The 18,826-nt window shown below is 39.1% G+C and overlaps 1 protein-coding gene across 7 annotated transcripts in view; it reads left to right on the top strand.

The window, feature by feature from the left end:
* Nucleotides 1-18,826, top strand: part of kazn (kazrin, periplakin interacting protein) — a 218,017-nt gene that overhangs the window by 86,749 nt on the left and 112,442 nt on the right. For 3 of the 7 annotated variants that reach the window (XM_031904690.1, XM_031904691.1, XM_031904692.1), the window contains exon 2: nt 14,067-14,250. In XM_031904690.1, the coding sequence (XP_031760550.1) occupies nt 14,067-14,250 (184 nt within the window). 7 annotated transcript variants of the gene reach the window in all.

The following is an 18,826-nucleotide window of genomic DNA, read 5'->3' as shown; positions in this document are numbered from 1 at the left end:
AAAAACGATTCTGTGTTGAAAGGAAGCAGTTTTTTCTTCTGACTGTAACCACAGTTCCAAAATATAGGGGGACCAAGCTACTGACATATGGTATGATATCTTTGAGGGTCACCTGTTTACCGAATTCAACTCTTAGGGGCACATTTACTAATCCATGAATTCGAATCCTGAATGGGAAAAAAACGGATTGGAAATGAAAATATTGCGACGTATTTTGCGCAATTTTTTCATCGCCGTCACGACTTTATCGTATTTTGCGCAACTTTTTCATCGCTGTCGCGATTTTTTGTATTGAGCAATTGTAAGCGGCAGAAAAACCAATACGATTTTTTCGCAATGGCGCCAAAAAAGTCGCGGAAAATATATGATAATATCGTCACGGCAGCAAAAAAGTCGCAAAAATACCGATCATTATGAAATACGATTTTTTAGCAACGGCGCCGAAAAAATCGCGGGACATACGAAAAAGTCGCGACGGCGACGAAAAAGTCGCAAAAATACCGATCATTATTAAAAAAACGCGTTCGCCCACTTTCGGCCCGTTCGTGGATTAGTAAATCTGCCCCTTAGCTACCAACACAACAGTGCCTGAGGAGAACTGCTGTCCCTCACAGGGAAGTACTGAAATAAATTGCCAAACGTGCAGGACAGCACATTGAGCAATTTTGTTTGTACCTTTTTGCTGATGAGTATCTGTCCCCTTTATATACATATTGAAAACATTTCCACCTAAAACCAAAAAAACTGTTTAGTAGCTGGCATTTCTGAAACAAAAAGAAGCAGGCAGGCACCTTGTTGTTGGCAGTTTTCTTGAGGTTAGACATTTAATCTCTAAGTCACCAGAGATGCCTCTAAATCTAGAACTGCAGCGCCACACGATTGCTTTATTGCTGAAGGCAGTTCTTCCATGTGAGGTACAAGCTGATGTGTGAGACATTTTCCAATGTGGGTTTTCAATCTGATCTCACTGTACATATCTTTAGCCCTTGTAGAATTTGGAGCATTTTTAATATCTGTCACATTTTGGTGGTCAGCAGAAATCTCTGACAGGAAAGGAACCTTCGGCCATGTTTCGCTGAATTTATAGTTTCAGCAATGAAAAATGAAGCCTGCTAGAATGTTGAAGCTTTTCATTTTTTATGCTTTACTCCAACATTTGATCACTGGTATTGTAAGTGAATGGTATTCTGTGACAATGTTTATGTGATGGCTGTGAGGAATGTCTTCTGCTGCAGATTATGTTTTTAAAGAAGGAATCTGCCAATACTACAATCTGACACCACCCAAAATATTGATTTATTCCTGGCTTCATTAGTGGAAGCAAAGGCACAAAGATGCATGTTCTATGTGTGTGCACAACAGATGGTGCTGTTGAATGCCCAGCATGATGCAAGAGTGACCAGATTAAAAGCAGCCGGCAAAGACTCTCCCTCGGCACTAAACTAATATCCACATTTGCTAAATATAAATGAGCTGCTCCAACTGGTTTCCACCAATATCTTTATTTACAGCAGAAGGGTAATTTGTTTACAAAGAGGAAAAAATGGTTTTTCCAATCTGTTTATTTATTGTAACTAGAATCTCTTCCCAATTGGATTTACATTTATATATCAGAAATTAAATACTAAGTAAAACATATGGGCATAAGTTATTCTGCAAACAGTGTTATTTAGCAGAACGTATATATGAGTAATTGCTGCCACAGTACTGTGGGAAACAAAATAATCCTTATTAGTGGTTTAAAGGTGCAAATATAATTGCTATTAAAGCAGTACTGGTACAGTTTATACTGGGGCCCCGCACCCCCCAAGGTGCCCCTGTCGCGTTCCCCGCACCCCCACAGGGGCCACCACCGCACCCCAACTAACCCCCCGCCACCCACCCAACATCCTTCCCTGAGCGCATAAGTGAAACTTACTTTCAATGCTTCAGGGGAGGGACACCAGCGGCTGGGGAAGTGATCAGGTCTGGTCTGGGGATCGGGTCTGAGCCACCGAGGCCCACTGGGTTTTTTCTTGGTGCCCCGACAACCCAGTCTGACCCTGAGTTCAAGCATGCCCAGGACCAGATAAAAGATCTTTCCATAATTTGTATCACCATACCTTAACAGCCATGTTAACCCAAAAACAAATATTTGCCTAATAAAAGAAATCATAATTCTAAGAAACTTTGCAATATACATTTATTACAAATTTGTTTTTTACGTTGTTTGTAAATGTAATTGCTATCAAAAGCAGTGTCCTTTTCTATTCTCTGCCCTGGTGGCTTTGACTTGACCTGATAGACTTGTCTTACTGGGGGAGACTGACCTTTGCAACACTGTTTAAAGCATTTATTACCTGTGAGCAACATATAAAAATTTGAAAAAAAAATTGAGCAACACAACCATGAAAAAAGTTTTAATAAATTCATACTGCAAAGTTGCTTAAAATTATGTTTTATTATATTAGGCAAAAAAAGTATTTTGGGGGTTGACATGTCCTTCAAATCTACCAAGAAACATTTAAACATTACAGTAAATAAACCTAATAGTATTGCTTTGCTACCAATACAGATTCATGTAGCCTAAGCTGGCCATACGTTATAAGATCCACTCATTTGGCAAGGTTGGCGATACCAGGGCTGATTCAATCATCTGGCCCTAGGGTCAAACAATCAAACCAGATCAAGGGGAATACAGACCGTGGGGCCAAGGAACACATCAACAAGCTGAAGTGGTCCTTAATCAAATGGGAAAATCAAACCTCCCCACTCTGGCCAATTTTTAGCCAGATATTAGTTGGTTAGGCCTGTCAGAGGGCCCTATACATGGTCAGATAAGCTGCCCAATGCGCCTGAAGGGCTTGAACTACTAGCTTAAATCTGCCCGTGTATGGCCATGGTTTACTTTGGATCAAGAAAAGGTACTGTTTTATTATTACAGAGAAAAAGGAAATCATATTAAAAATTTTAAATTATTTGCTTAAAATGGAGTCTATGAAGCATGGCTTGCCTGTAATTTGGAGATTTCTGGATAATGGGACTCCAGATAAGAGATCCTATACCTGTCTGTCTGGCTATTTTTCTTCTCTTAGCTTCTGGTACTGGCTTAGCACTAGCCAACTGAAGTACCTGGTAATTCCGCTTTGCCGGAAAATTTGGAAACTTAAGAAAGATGAACGAAACTGCAACATTTTGACGCATGCACAACTTTTTTTGACTCAACAGCGAAGTTTCCACAGCAGAACTTTGCGCACTTTTCTCAAAAACATTTGCTGATGCCGAAATACAAAATTTCACTGTGAATCCTTTTCCAGCGAATAAAATTGCTCGTCATTAACTCTCACCCATTGATAAATATGCATCTAAAAATAGACAGATAAATCTTCTCCATAGATTTGGACTTGATCCTTATTTATAACACTTAAAACACAAAGGGCCTATTGATCAAAATTTGAATTTGTGAGAGTTTTTTGCTAAATTTTTTGTTTTACTAATAAATTCACAGTTTAAAAATCTGCGAATGTATGCTTACTTTTTGAAAATATAGTAAGCATACAGTTTTTGAAAATATAATTCAAATTTGTGAGTTTTTGTGCAAAAAAAATTAAATCGTGGAAAAAATTTGTATTCAAGCGTTGATAAATCACCCCTTATGTCTTGGTCTAAAAAATTAATTTGGATTATTATTCATTTTGTAGCCTGTACAATGGACACATTATAAATCCAGCAAAAGTTAAAACTGCTAAATTGCTGTCAGTTAGAACCTGCATTTGCTTTTCTTCTTACAGCTCAGCAATATATTTTACTGTTAATATATTTAAAAGCTTTTCATGCCAAAACAATAATGAAGTAAAACAGCTCTAGAGGTCACAATAGTGAATTTCCAACTACTCAATACATGTTTTGGTTGCAGAGTGTTCCTGTGCTCTTACATCTTATATAACCTCAGGATATAGCAATTATCTAGCTATGTGGAAGGTGAAAATAGGTATACTGACACAGATGAATGATATGCCATTTTCTTTTAGATATCGGCCACTAGAGTTTGTAGTATTACTGCCTTGTTCCTTTTATACATTAAAAATGTACATCAATAAAATTAAAGCTATCCCAATAGAGGTATCTTGTAAATAATATTGGCATCATCTTTTAATGCGGGTCCAGGGTTATATGAAAGGGTATGTCATTAAGTCATCAGCCAGCTACAAGTAGCACCTACTTTTCTCTCCCTCTAAAATAAGTCTACGTGATTTATGATAGTAAGCAAATTCAAATCAAACATGAATACATTTTAAAATATATAAAATGTTTAACAAATAATGTGAATATTTAAAAAAAATAATAAAAAAAGGATAATTATATGAGGGAAAATAAGTGCAAGCACTCTGACATCTGATTCAGGAAAGCCTGAGTTCAGTTCTCATGTTACCTAGTTTTGATCTGGGGTAAGTCACTTACCCCGGTGGCTCTGCCACCCAAAAATAATTTTAGACTTTAAAAGGCAGGGACTCAAAGTATCATGTCAAATAAACTTTTAATAATTACTAATGTAAAAATGAGTTAAGATCATCTCATTATATGTCTATATGTCATTAAGAAGTTCCACATAAAAAATGCAGAACACCTAGGGGCTGATTTACCAAGACACGATTTCGAATCCGAATTGGAAAAATTCCGATTGGAAACGAACATTTTGCGACTTTTTCGTATTTTTTGCGATTTTTTCGGCGTCTTTACGATTTTTGCGAAAAAACACGAGTTTTTCGTAGCCATTACGAAAGTTGCGCAAAGTCGCAATTTTTTCGTAGCATTAAAACTTGCGCGCAAAGTCACGCCTTTTTCGTAGCGTTAAAACTTAAAAGGCGCGACTTTGCGTGTAAATTTTAACGCTACGAAAAAATCGCAACTTTCGTAATGGCTACGAAAAACTCGCGTTTTTGCGCAAAAATCGTAAAGACGCCGAAAAAATCACAAAAAATACGAAAAAATCGCAAAATACCGATCATTACGAAAAAAACGCAATCGGACGCATTCGGCCCGTTCGTGGGTTAGTAAATGTGCCCCCTAGGCTGAATGAATTTGGATAAATAACACCTTAACTATTTCAGCTATGATTAAACTACAAATGGCTCAACCTAGGCCATTTAGATAAGGTGGTAAGTAAAAGCATAACTGTTAAGTTAAAAATATTTTCACTTCTTATATTTTGAGAATTAACGATCGATTCACTAAAAAGACACTTGCCTGAATTAAGAAGCGATGTTATTGTCGTTATTTATCAGGCGATGACAGATTTTTAAGCGATATTTTAAAGCATGTGATATATTTATGCATTATTTTAAAGCATGCGATATATTTATGCGTTATTTCGTAGCACGCAATATTAGCACACGGTATTACGCACGTAACCGTTACTTTCTGAAAACTACCGTTCTGAAAATTACCATTTCCCTGAAAACTTTAGGATGCATCATTCTAAGGCGAACACATACTTGATTCTCTTCTTCAGATTCCAGAAAAAATCCAACTGCAAACTCCATCTTGTCACCACAGACAATCAGCAGCTGCCATGTTGTTAAGTAACACTTACTCCTGGGAGGCGTTAAGTCTCACAGTAATTATCGCCACATTTTATGCTTATAATGCGTAAAATATGTCTGTGAATTATGCGTTAGTATTATTTCTATTAGATAATTATCGCAATGCGATGGAAATAAAGCTTTGCGATAATTGGGGTTATTGCGCATGCGATATGAGTAGTAACGCATGCAAAATTACTTTGATGAATCGGTACTTAATTAACACTTTTTAACGCATAAAACTATGCGTTAAGCGTTAACGATCTTTAGTGAATCAGCCCCATTGTATGGACCAAACTGGAACAGTCTATGAAAGTGACCCTTCCTGCCTGGCCTCTGCACTCCAGCACTGGAAACCCCTTTTTATTATCCAGATCTGACAGTGATGTTACAGAAGGTGAGGCTCTGGAGTCTAGAGTCTAGAGCTCCAGGACCTCACCTTCTGGATTTCACTGACAGGTCTGGATTATAAAAAGGGTTTCCTGTGCTAGTTTTAAATGCAAGGGTTATGGTGGGGCTCAGGTATTTTTTAACCCACTCACCACTATGTGGAATGCTGGTATAGACCAATGGAAGGTATAATGGGGTAAGTTTCAATAAAATCTTACAAAAGGAAATACAGTTTAAAATACATTTATGTTGGCCAAACAATCTTGATATGGTATGAATAACAGTCATCTAACCTATCAGGCAGGTCTGAAAACTGAATCCACCAATACAACATATTTCTCAGAAAATAGTGACTTGGCATACAAAGAATCGAAGAGGCTCCAGCAATTCCTCACTTACTGCTGTTTTAGTAAGCAAAACTGCAGTAAGTGATGAGTTGTTGATGAGCAGAACAACAGAAAGGTGGCCATATCTTGTATGGCCCCTTTGTATGGTATCTGCCCATCCAGCTGTGGGATGATTGGTTAGATATCTTGCAGGGTCAACCTGCGTATGGCTGCCTTTAGACATAACCATGATATTTTATATGTCCTTAAGAAAAAACAATGTTTAAAGCAATGGATCTTTGGTCCCCAATAAACAAGACCATGCACTATGGGCAGGGGGTTTATTTGGAAAATAAAATGTACATATTTTCTCTGTCAAGGACTTGCAGTTTATTAGGAACTTGGTGACAGTCTGAATTAGAAAGTGTAGACACATTCATGCAAAAATATTTAATTGCCCCTCGGCTAAAGATGTGGACATTTTAACAATTACTTTCAATCTTCTCCTTAAGATATTCCTCTGCAAAATAAACTGATATTCATATGACTCTAAGGCATACAACAACCAATATGATACATTTATGGTTCATACACTATGTTGTACCTATCGAGGAAACCAAGTGAAGCAGCAAGTGCATGCACATCATAAATGTTTAAAGCACAGAAAATGTGTTTGAATGCCAAATGGGATTTAAAGCATACACTTGTTATGAACACAACAGCAAACAAGAACAGCAGAATGTTAAGTATAGTTATAAATATGATATGAGAAATTAGAAAAGCTGGATATGATATATTTGAGGAGAAGAGCAACCACCAAGTATAAAATCCAGAAATAAAATTGGACCAATCTCACATGCTCATCTTGAAATGCAATTCAGGCCTAGGGAACTACAGCATGATTTCAGCCACAGTGGCATGCAGAGGAAGAGAGTAAAAATTATGTTTGGGAAAACTATCAATAAAAATATACACATATATATATATATGGCAGTTGTTTTCTTTTTGGGAAGATTTAGCATCCCTAATCTTTCTCTGGCTATCATGTACAAAAGTATTGGGACAATGTCTCACTGTCTGACTTAAACATACAGGGCAGTCATCCAAAATGTGTCAATGTGCCCCCTTAGGCGCATGGCAAATAGGAAAGTGTTAAGAATTTTTTGAGAACTCATGCTTCTGAATGCAAATGAAAATCACAAAGAGTGCCTTTAATAAATCAAAGGCTACTTGTTATTCTTGTTTACTTTAAATAGTAAAGGTCAAAGAGAAGAACTTAAGAATTAAAAAGATAATTGTTTATGATTATTGTGACAAAGATTTCATATGTTTTTTCACATATATAAGTTTTATTTCACTAGAGCACAGAGCACTATCTGCACAGAGTTTACATGTTCAACTCATGCCAGTGTGAATTTCTTCCAGGTACTCAATTTCTGGCTAATTGGCTCAAGATGAAATTTACCATAGTGTATTCAAGTTGTGCGTGTGTGTGTATGTTTGTGAGTGTGTATGTTTGTGAGTGTAATTAGCTCCACTGGGAAAGGGAGTGATGTGAATGACATAAAGAACTTTGTAAAAGTTTTGGAGTGCAAAACTCCTGTCCTTAGAACATTCTTCTGCAAATATTTTTGTTGATATCAATGGTTGATGATATACTGCCTGCAATGACTTTACACAGGGTATAGCAGAACTATAAGATCCACACATAGATGTCAGACTGCAGAAAATGTGCTTTTATTCCTAGCAGTTCTACCCACTTTCTTTGTTCCCTTTCCACTGTCTACAATCTTTCCATATACTCTGCCCGGTGCTAAACAGAAAATGCATATTAGAATAAACATGTACAGGTATGGATTGAACAACATTACACTGCCCAACATGAGAATACAAATTATCTTGGAAAATGTTGCTCTTATTTTCCTCACAAGCACTCCCCATTTTCAGTTTCATTGTTTTTTGAAACCTAAAGCTTTTGAAGATTAGCTCAGCAAACAATATGGCCTCATTGGTCTATTTACAAACAGATAGAGAAGGGGCTTGCTGTGCATGCAACAAGCGCTCATACTTTACTGTCTATTTAGGGAAAATAAATGAAAGGTAGAAATAAGGTTAATTTTCCTTTTGACACAAACCTGCTGTGTAGACTCAGTCAGGCGGAAAGGTTAATCAGCTGTGACTGTAACTTCAAAGGTAAACACTGCAAAACCCATTACTTTAAACTAAAATAATCAGCAGAACTGTACAACCACTTTATATTGTTATTTCTGATGGAGATGGATGGTCAGCCTACAGCCCAACATCTGTTGTTGAACTACAAGTTCAAGTGCCATGTTGACAACCTCCAGTCTGGAGGGCCTTTGGTTGGTAAAAGCACTATAGAAACTGTAGGCCAACAACAGCCAGGAGAACTAGACACTTAATTTAATTGACCTCTTTCTAATTCATGCTTTACAGCACTAATTTCTCTCAGCTAATTTGGAAAACAAATACTACTTATGAGAAATATACAAAATGGAATGGCTTGGATCAGGCCCATTTAGCCCACAACATGAGGGGATAAATTAGGCAATGATTCCCTCATGTGCAGATCTTGAAAAGTATAGCCAGTTTGAGGGTGTTGCTGCTGCTGGTCATTACTGATTGGCCATGCCCCCCAGTGATGCCAAACTATACCCTCTGAGACACTACATTCTGTACATTGTTGGATTATCATACCACAGTAAGGAAGGCTGTGGCCAGGCAGTAAAAGAAGAGCTGAGCTTCACACAAGGTGAAGCTTTAACAGCAAGCAGATGCAGAAAAATGTTCAGAGAAGCTTAAAGAAAGCACCAGAGTTAAATAATTATTTGTTCCTCTCTTACCATTTATAATGCAGTGTGAACCTACTCTCGGGAAATATGTAATCATTTATTTTGGGCCATTTAAATAACACTAAGATTAATTTAGCTAAAAGCAATGAGAAATGCAATAAGAACAATATTTTTCTGTGTTTTTATCTGGGTCTGTAAATGTCACACATTTGTAAGAATCAATGCATGAGTGAAAACAATGCACTCATTGTACTAAGTGAGAGATATACAAAAACAGGGTAGAAGCAGAAGCTGACCCTTTCTGTTTGCCTGGTAGCACTCAGCAGTATAATAAGCCTAACACCCACCCCCCAATTGCACAAACTGCATTGTTGCTGCTCTTCTTGCGGGAAATTACATATACCAACAAAATAACATTCCTCTTTTACTGTGAAAGCCTGAAATTTATCTGCATACATGAGCTGTATATTACAACTAGGCAGGCAAACCAGTTTTAAAGACACACAACTTCTATAAGTGGGGTAAAACTGTGCATTACACCCTAAGTATGACCTCGTTGCCTCACAGAAATTACAGGTGCTTTTTCCACCAGGTAGGTTTTCAGAGACTGTTTTGATAAAATGGAGAATTTTGGCCTTCCACATTAAGGCTTACTCTTACAGATTTTTTTCTCTTGTACTGTCATGTTTGTACCCTCTTATATAACCAAATTATGTATCAGCCCCAGGATCAGGGTAGAGGTATTTTTGATTATGAATACAGATGCAGCCTGCATGCCAGCTCTGGAGAGCAGTCTGCAGTAACCCACACTCCAAAGACCAGAGTAGAAAGGACTCCCTTCAGAATCCTCTGTTTTAGTAATCCTAAGGAGGCCTGTGCTAAATTTCGGTTGCTCCCTCATGAGAGACATAGAGGCAAAGGGATCCCAGGAATGCAGGACTTGCACTTGCTTTCATAATATTTTCTTTCCAAAGCTACTAAAGATAAAATTTACCAATATATACAGTATCACCTAATTCTAGCTGCAGCCACAGGCCTGCAAGGAGTGTGATCTTGTGATCTGTGCTGCATGTTTGAAATAGAATAAATAGCCTACAACATATTTCTTTATCACAGAAATACTATGATAAAACCATTCCATACCCTCCTGCTGCTTTACAGCATCAGAGCAACTGGTCTTTTGTTGTGACTAGCAACAGCAACCCCAGAACAGAAAACATGAATTCTATTTGTTCCTATTCTGCTTTTACCCTTTATTTCAAGCTGTCCCTTTCTCGACCTCCTTAACTTTTTATGTCTCCACAACCTTTTCTATTCTGTTCTCTCCAACCCTTTCCTTTTATTTCTTGTATTAATTCTCTTTTCTGCTATACACTTTTCTCCCTCCTTCCCTATTCTTCTGCAGAACCCCTCCTTCTTTCTTTTATCGTCCATTGCCACCCCTTCTGTCCCTCACTATTCCCTGGCTATTCATCCATGTTTATTCTGTTTGTGTCTCCCCCTAGTGGTAGTGTAGTGGAAACTGAAGCAAAAGATTCCCAGAACAGTATATAAATGTGTTGTTGCATGAAAAATTTAATAAAATTTGAGTTAGTTACTATTTAAAATAAAGATGGTGTGAATTATAATATGCACCCCTGTAACTGTGTATAGATTGTTATAATACTATATGTGCAGTTATATATTCACTGTGGTATAGGTGAGCTAGGTAACTAAGTATGCAATCTAACAGGTTGTTAAATCTGTTTTCAACCTAACTTACTATGTTACTATGTAGGACCTGGAATCTTAAGTATGGTTTGCAAGATATGTTCCTTTTGACATGTGAATGATGGTTCTTCAGTATGATTATTTGCAGATCCATTCGCAGATCATGCCATTAATTTTATGATTTACTTAATTGCTGACAGTACTGTCAGTGTTACTCATTATGCTTACTCACAGTCTGTGCCATTATTTAGATTTTATTTAGATTTTGTTCCTACAGGGCTTGCAGTGCATCCAGAATGAAACTGTCCCAGCAGGATACCAGACTTTGCCATGGGCCAAAGCTCAAGCCCTCCAGTCTACCCAATTATTTGACCTTAATTTGATGCCAGTACTATTCCTCTCCTCCCTTTCCTTAGGCTAAATTTTACAGGGTGAAGTGTTCCTGGTCACAACCAACATCAATAACCTTAACAGCTATAGAACATTGTACAAGTGGGCTTTATTTACTGGAGACTCTGCAATTGCTTTGTGCTACATCTGTTGCAAAGGTCACTGGGCTCTACAGCAGATCATTTCAGGGTCCCCATAAACATGGAAGAAAATCTCTCAAAGTAAGATTTCACATATGTGGGGATATTCTGGCGGGCCCCTGCCACCGAGCCAGCTATAAGTGCTTCTTCTTGTATTCATTGTGTGTGCGCCGTTCATTTAATATTAGCTTCCTCAAAAGCTGCAAAGGCCCCAATTAAGAGAGTGTGCCATTCAGTTGATGTTAGTCATCCAGGTAGTTCAACTTTAAATTCATGTAAACACTATTTCAGCTCAATAACTGCCTTTCCAAACTAGTTCCAATATAATATGGGTTACACTTGACTCTCTCACACGGAATGGGCCTTTGCTAAGTGGAAGAGGAAGTTGCTGTGCAACTACATCTCTCTTTCTTTTATACATGAAAGCACCAAAGGCAGGTGGCCAAACTGCATCAGAGTGAGTACAACCTCACTGGAGAATACAGGCTGTGTTTCTTCCTTGATCTTTAAAGATCCACTGCAGGGGATCCCAGGAAGAACGCCAGTGCAGCAAGGGCAATCAGTAGGTAGCTACACATTTATCAGTTTCCTAGCCATCCTACCAGGCAGCCTATCAGTGTTTGATCATATGTGACTGGGCAAATCACAAAGATTTCCAGATTTTAAGGAAGCTATTGTTCCCAGGAAATGTGAGAAAGGTGTTGTCACCGCCTCTGTCAGCTGATCTGATTTCCCAACCACACGTAGGTCTCAATCAACAAGAATATTTACCTTTGCAGACCAACATTGAACTAGTCTGGACTGCCAGAACTGTCTCTTGAGGAGCCTACACATGGACCAATGGTGGTAACTGACTGAATTGTCAAACCTTATAAGCCCACAGCTAGTCCTCTTTGCAACTTTAATGTTTTTAAAGCTCAGAAGCAAATTATATGCCTGTCAGTGTTATTAAATGTGTTTCATGCTTTGTTGCTATTTATCCTGTAAATAGCCATTGTACTATATATTTATGGGTTTAGTTAATGCATGAGTTAACACTCGCACCACACTGAGAAAAAGTGGCTGGAGATGGAGCACTTCTTTTCAGCAATAGAGAACGCAGTACCAGAAGCCTGGGTCCCCCCACGACCGTCAGGTCTGCTTCCTCTATAGTTACGCCACTGCTATCTATACACTCACATATATAAACTATATACACTCTTACCTACACTAATCTGTAGATCCTATGATCACTATAACTTTGGCTATTATGTTTGTCCAAGCTCTTAAAGGAATTACTAGAATGAGCACTGTTAGAGTATAACCAATGAATGCATTGTATGATGCCCCCACACCTGCTTATTAATGTTTTGTAACCATGCCTCATCTATATATCTCTGCTATTTTACTTGTCACCTTGTAAAAAGGAAGTTGAAACTAGTTATATAGTTTGTAACTAAAATATTTGTAATACAAACATATATGTAATTTTTAAAAGTATGTTTTAGCAGTTGCTTGAAGGGGATGTAAACTCCAAAAACATGTTTTGCCTTAAGAAAGAAAGTCAATTCCAAGCAACTTTCAGCTATTTGTAAATGTAACTAGAATTGAATGTAATATTTGTCCCTTGTCTTTCCTGGTTCTGACTGAAAAAAATGTAGCAGGTCAGCTTTTCTCAACCTAAAGCAGGTCTGCTACATTGTTTCTAAAGTCAGCAAGGCAGCTTTCTAGAGCACTGACATGAAATGTGTTTAATATACAATGTAAATTTGCTCAGATTTGTGTAAGTAGAGTAACATCTCAAACGGCTGTGGGGCTGCAATTTAAACCCCTGCTATACAGGAGAGCATCTCCCATACAAGAAGTTGGTCTGCTCATGAGAAAGTACCATAAGTTAGAGAGCTCTTCCCACATTCCTTGGCCCAGAGAGGGGTGCAGGGTGGGAGTGTACTAATGGGAGAGTACTAATGGGAGTGTACTAATGGGCCGCATTATCCCACACATGCTGCACTACAAACTGCTCGCTAGAGCCCTGTCCTGGTACAGTGATACCATTAGTGCCACATCGTGCAAATGCAATTGTTCCCGCTCAGCACAGCTAGGTATCCATAAACAGACACTGACTGAAACATGCCCATTGCCCCTCGGCTCTGTCTCTTCATTCCCTTTTACATCTCAGTGCCCCCCTAGGTCTTTGTGGTTCCTCTGCTCCCCCCGCCCTAGCATGGGAAATGGTTTGTCTTGGGGACTCGGCATTGAATAAATAATGAACACAGGGAAACGAAGCCAAGAACTGCGCTCACGAGTTTGTAGCTGTGATTTACAAGGGAAGAGGAAGGTGCTAATACAAAAGGAAAAAAAGGAAGGGGGTCGCATCCTTCTAGAGTAGAAGCTGCGAATCGCGGACAATAAAATAGTATCGGCTATGCAAGTAACTTGTTATTTCTACCTTCTTTTACTACTGATAAGGGATTTGTTATACTCTTGCTGCTTCCGTGCGAACATAGTTTAACCAGCGCGCATAGCGCGCACCCCTACGGATCAGAGGAGGGTGGTAGATTCCATTTAAAGAGAGCGTGTCAGGTTGGCTGTGCGCTATGTCCTTCGGTGAGGCGGTTCTTCGTTCTGTGTCTCCCGCAGTGCTCTTCATTCCTTCACTGGGGGGACTCGCTAGGCGGTAACGTGCAGCACGCTGCTCTCCCCGGCTCCGGAGTTGCACTTACCCACCATGCTGCTCTCTGTCCCGTCTCTCCTCAGGCCAAAATCCTGAAGATGATGGAAGATAACAAGCAGCTGGCTCTGCGGATAGATGGGGCCATTCAGTCCGCCAGCCAAGAGGTGACCAACCTTCGAGCCGAGCTGACAGCCACTAACCGGAGACTGGCTGAGCTGAACAGTGCCGACCCCTGTGTCATGGAGAACAACCAGCACAACACGCAAGGTAAGCGGGGCTCTGGGAGCCGGGAAGAGGCATGCGGGCTGCAGCATGCTGGGACGGACGGAGGGAGGGAGGGAGGGTAGCAGCATCATGGTAAAGGGGAATCTGTTCCTTACATTACATGTATGAGGAATATGTCAGAATATTTCTTCCATTGGATGTGTGTGCGGTATCTTAGCACAGCAATCAGTATGGCAGCTTCCACTCACACGCCTTCATACAGGCAAATACACAGTAGTTTGTGTGCTTGTGCCACTGGCTGTCTGAAGACGTGTACCCTGAATGGGGCGTTATTTCCCAGTGTATTTGTCCCTAGGGAGAGCGCCCATCAGTGCTGCACACACCTGCAAACTTGTATGATGTAAAGGGGGCTCAGCATTTATTGGCAGTCATAATGCAGCTCGGTGCCATTCATTCGTGCCCAGTAACTGTACAGCACCGCCTGGGAATGCTTATGTACAACACCCAGCATCGCCTGTGCAAGGAATTCAACCTGTGGCTCTCCAGCCATTGTTGGTCCTCCCCTCACTTTCAGCAGGATTGATGCTTCCATTCTGTATGTATGCTTAGCGTTCCTGGCTGCCTGTCCTATCGAGTGAAGCTAATGGGACACATAGCACCATCTGTTGGCTAATGGATGACACAGATGTGCTGTCCTTACAGTTTTAACTGGCGCTGGTTGCTCCTGCTTAGGGAAAATACATACAATTGAATTAACCTCCCCCCTTGAACTGGGATTGATCTTGGGCAGGAAAGAGTTTACAGTTTGCCTTTTAACTGAGTCATGTTTAACCTCTGCCAAGATTAGTCTTGCACATTTTCTGTGCTGCTATGTGATGGTGATGCCCATAAGATGCTTAAGGATCTGTGAACCTTAATATTTCAATGAGTTGCCCTTGTGAGAAGGATGCATGTGCTTCAGCTGTTCTAATATTATTTCTAGAAATGATCTCTTGTGTAATTGGGAAAGCTGACATGCGTTGCTCCAGGGCTTCATTTGCATAGCAAATTACTGATAAGCCATTTAGAATGCAATGGGTATGTCAGCGGCTATGGAGGAGCTAGGGTCAGATGTCATTGTTGTCGGTAAACACACCCATAGGATCCTGCACATACTGTGGGTTTTTCCTGGGTAAAAGTAAATACACATTTATTTGAAGTCTGTATGACTTTTTGGTGTTGGTGGGTTACACTAGCCTGGTGTTTTATCCCTCTTCATGAAATGTCTTTGCATAAAAGGTCTATATATAATGCTCTGTACCATGAATGTCAAATGTATGTGCAATGCAGGGGAAATGTGTGATCACTGCAAGGTATATCTCTTTCCCTCAATGTGATATGTTGATAGATTGTTTCATTTGGCAGCTGGAAACCCTGGTCTGACTGTTGAACACAATGGCTCTGGCACTGTACGTATCTGTGAGGCTTGTTGGTGACAACTTGGATATCAGGATAATAGTCACATAGCTGTTTTCAGTTAGAAAGCACTGGGGTGCTGGAGTCCTAAAATACCAAGTTTACTGAAGGTTCTTGTAAATTATTTGGTTATATTTATAGTTTGTTTTTGTTTGTTTTTTTTTACCTTCAAAGTCTTCACTCTTAACCTTGCAGAGGTTTTCCAGACCAATCTTCTATCTTTGACTTTGAGCAGTTGTCAGTACATCCAGGGGAATGTTGGGGAATTTGTAACTTGTGGTTCAGCAACTGCTTTAGATGTTTACTTCATTTAGAGCATCTTTTACCCTTAGGCCGTATTTAAATATGTCCCGCAGGCATGGTCATGTCAAATGGGGTCTTCCACCCAACAACTTTTATTTGTTTGGAAAGAAATTTTAAGAAATTTCCAATGCTTTTAAAGTTGTAAATATAATAGAAGTTGAAATCAGTTTTTGTTTATACCTTTTTGTTCTCAGGGTGTGACTCTTAAAACAATGTAACAGAACTTGGTTCTCCTTTAGGTCAGTTTTAATCAGCTGGTTGCTACATAATATAAGCACACATTGCTTTCAATAGCACTTACATTGTAAAATAACTTACTGAATTATATTATTTCAATGTGTAGGAAAGTTTTTAGGTGGTGGATTTTTTTCTCATAAAAAATTGCTGTATTTTAGCAAAATTTTTAATTTCCAATTAAGATTTTTGGAGGTTGTATCTGTGTTGTTTTTTTTTTTTTCTTTAATATTTCAATTAAGGCTTGTGTTGAATATTGGATGTGTGCTCCTTTCTTTTGATCTTTTGTTTATCTTTAAATGTTGAATGTACAGAGCAGTAACCTTTTTTTTTTTTTCTTTTTCTCTATATTTAAGTAAACATTATTGTGTAAACTGAAGGTCCTGGGACCAGAAAGGTTGGTATCACTAGTTTAAAAGTTGACTGATGACATTTTAAGAAATATGTAAATATAGCTGCAATTACAGTAAGAATGAAAGCCCGGAGGCAACATTTGGCCTGGTTGGTTAATCCTTTACAAAGTTTTTAACCTTTTCTTATTTTCAAATTTATTTTTAAATAAAAAGCCACCTGCATTGGCTCATAGTTATAAAAACTGCCTGCAGACAGTAGGTTTTTTTCTTTGTCTAATCTAGAAGCAGAGGGAGGAAAAAGTTGGTGGATGGTGTGTTTGCACTTTTTAGCCAAAACTTGCCCTGAGTGCACTGGGTCGGTGGTTCTGTTATGTAAATGGCAAGTGGCTAGGACACTTAAGTAATCATGGACATGGAAGTTAGCCTGAAGCTGGGCATACATGGTAAGATTTGCTCATTTGATAAGGTTGCCAGATGTGGGATCTCTATCTAATTTGACCACCAGCACAGTGCATCAGATTGGGATGATTCAGGAATGATTCAGATTTGGGATGATAATTGGGGCATGCAGAGATCCATTGGGAGTAAACTAAATCAATGTGCTGATTCAGTACTCACTCAAGGGAAATTTTAAACCTGACCAATTGATATCTAACTGATTTGCAACTGAAGAGCAAGAAAAGAAGCAGTACACGTCATGTACAGAATTGATAAATGTTTGCTATAGCACAAGTGTGCTCACCCCTTCCCTTTTATTGTGCTTAGGTTTGGGGTGCAATATATGGCAAATACACCCAGCTGGCCATCTACTAACTGATATTGGTAGCCGTTATGACGACTGCCCAACACCTGCAGGCCTGCAATAATTTGGTATCTGTTTGGAAAATTGGAAACTTTTTTTTTTTTTTTTGGCTGACCTTCTCATTCTTGGTTATCTGCAATCCTATGGTCAGTCCTAAGGTGGTCATACAAGGACTCGAATCAACAATCTGCCTGTGTATGGACCCCTAATGGGCCTGCCTGACCGATATCTGGGCAAAAATCAGCCAGGTGTCAATCGGGCAGGTTTGATTCTCCCATCGGATGGCGACTGCATCAGCTCATTGATGTGGTCCTTGCTCTGACAGCTCCTATACCCACCCCCCCCCCCCCCCCCCCCCCATCAGTGAATGTTTTAGTCCTAAAGCCATAGACCAGGTGCCAAAGGCATAGTTAATGAAGGCAGGAAACAAAGTTGCAAGGGACAGCATCTCTTTGGGTAGCATCCTAATTTCTTGAACTAAAGCAGAAAAATTGAGTTTAGTGTATATATGGACCATACGGAAGATACAAAGGACAAGCAACACCTCTGTACATTTTAATTAGAAAAATATATGAAATATGTGCTGATGTATCCATTTAAGCAGATTGCTAAAATAGCATATGAAAGGACTAACACCAGATTGATGATGGAAACTACACAGTAAGCTTCGCCTTGTGAAAGCATTGCTTTTTATATTTCTAATCCATAAAAAGGGATAATATACCCCTAAGGCAAAGTGATGTTTTATATGTGTATTTATCTTTAAAGCAAAATCTGTTATATTTTCAAGGTCTTGAATGTAGCAGACGTCTTTAGAGCAGATTCTAGAGAGAGTCATATTGAGCGATTATGTAGTAAAGCTGTTGCCTTTGCTTAAGGCCCATTCACTGTCTCAGTGGATGGATAACTGTTTCCTAATTGCCCTCCACTTTTGCTGTGTTTTGTACCCTTAAGTATCCCTTACTGTACCTGAACATCTCTTTAAAATCTGAATTTGTAATTTCCTGCAAATGAAATATTCCACATTCTGGGTGTTTTTCCCAAGAGAAGTAAAATGTAAAAATCATAAAATATGTATGTATATAAAGTACAAGAAAACACATTTTGATCACCAATAGATAATAAACATATTCTATGATTTTTACATTATGGCTGGTGTAGAAGTATGGACAGGATGTCAAGCAGCCAGAAATAGCAGCCCACTGTTCTGCAATGCCTTGCCTTTTATAATAAGGAATTGTGTGTGAAACTCTTTATTAGCCTTTCCTTTAATATGTTGCTTTTGATTTCTGCTGATAATGAGCAGCTCTAAGGCCAATACCAGTTGTGGCGTTTGCCGTATGTTTTTGGCAAGCCGGAAATCGCTTGCCAAAAATAGCGCCATACGCCTCCTACCTGTGCCTGCACCTGAATGAATGAAATACGCTCAGGTGCAGGCACATGTAGCTGATAATCAGCCGAAGATATGAAG

This window comes from Xenopus tropicalis, chromosome 7 (assembly GCF_000004195.4).
Source record: "Xenopus tropicalis strain Nigerian chromosome 7, UCB_Xtro_10.0, whole genome shotgun sequence".
Lineage (NCBI taxonomy): Eukaryota > Metazoa > Chordata > Amphibia > Anura > Pipidae > Xenopus > Xenopus tropicalis.
Note: the sequence above shows the minus strand (reverse complement) of the source record. Positions and strands in the feature narration are given on the sequence as shown.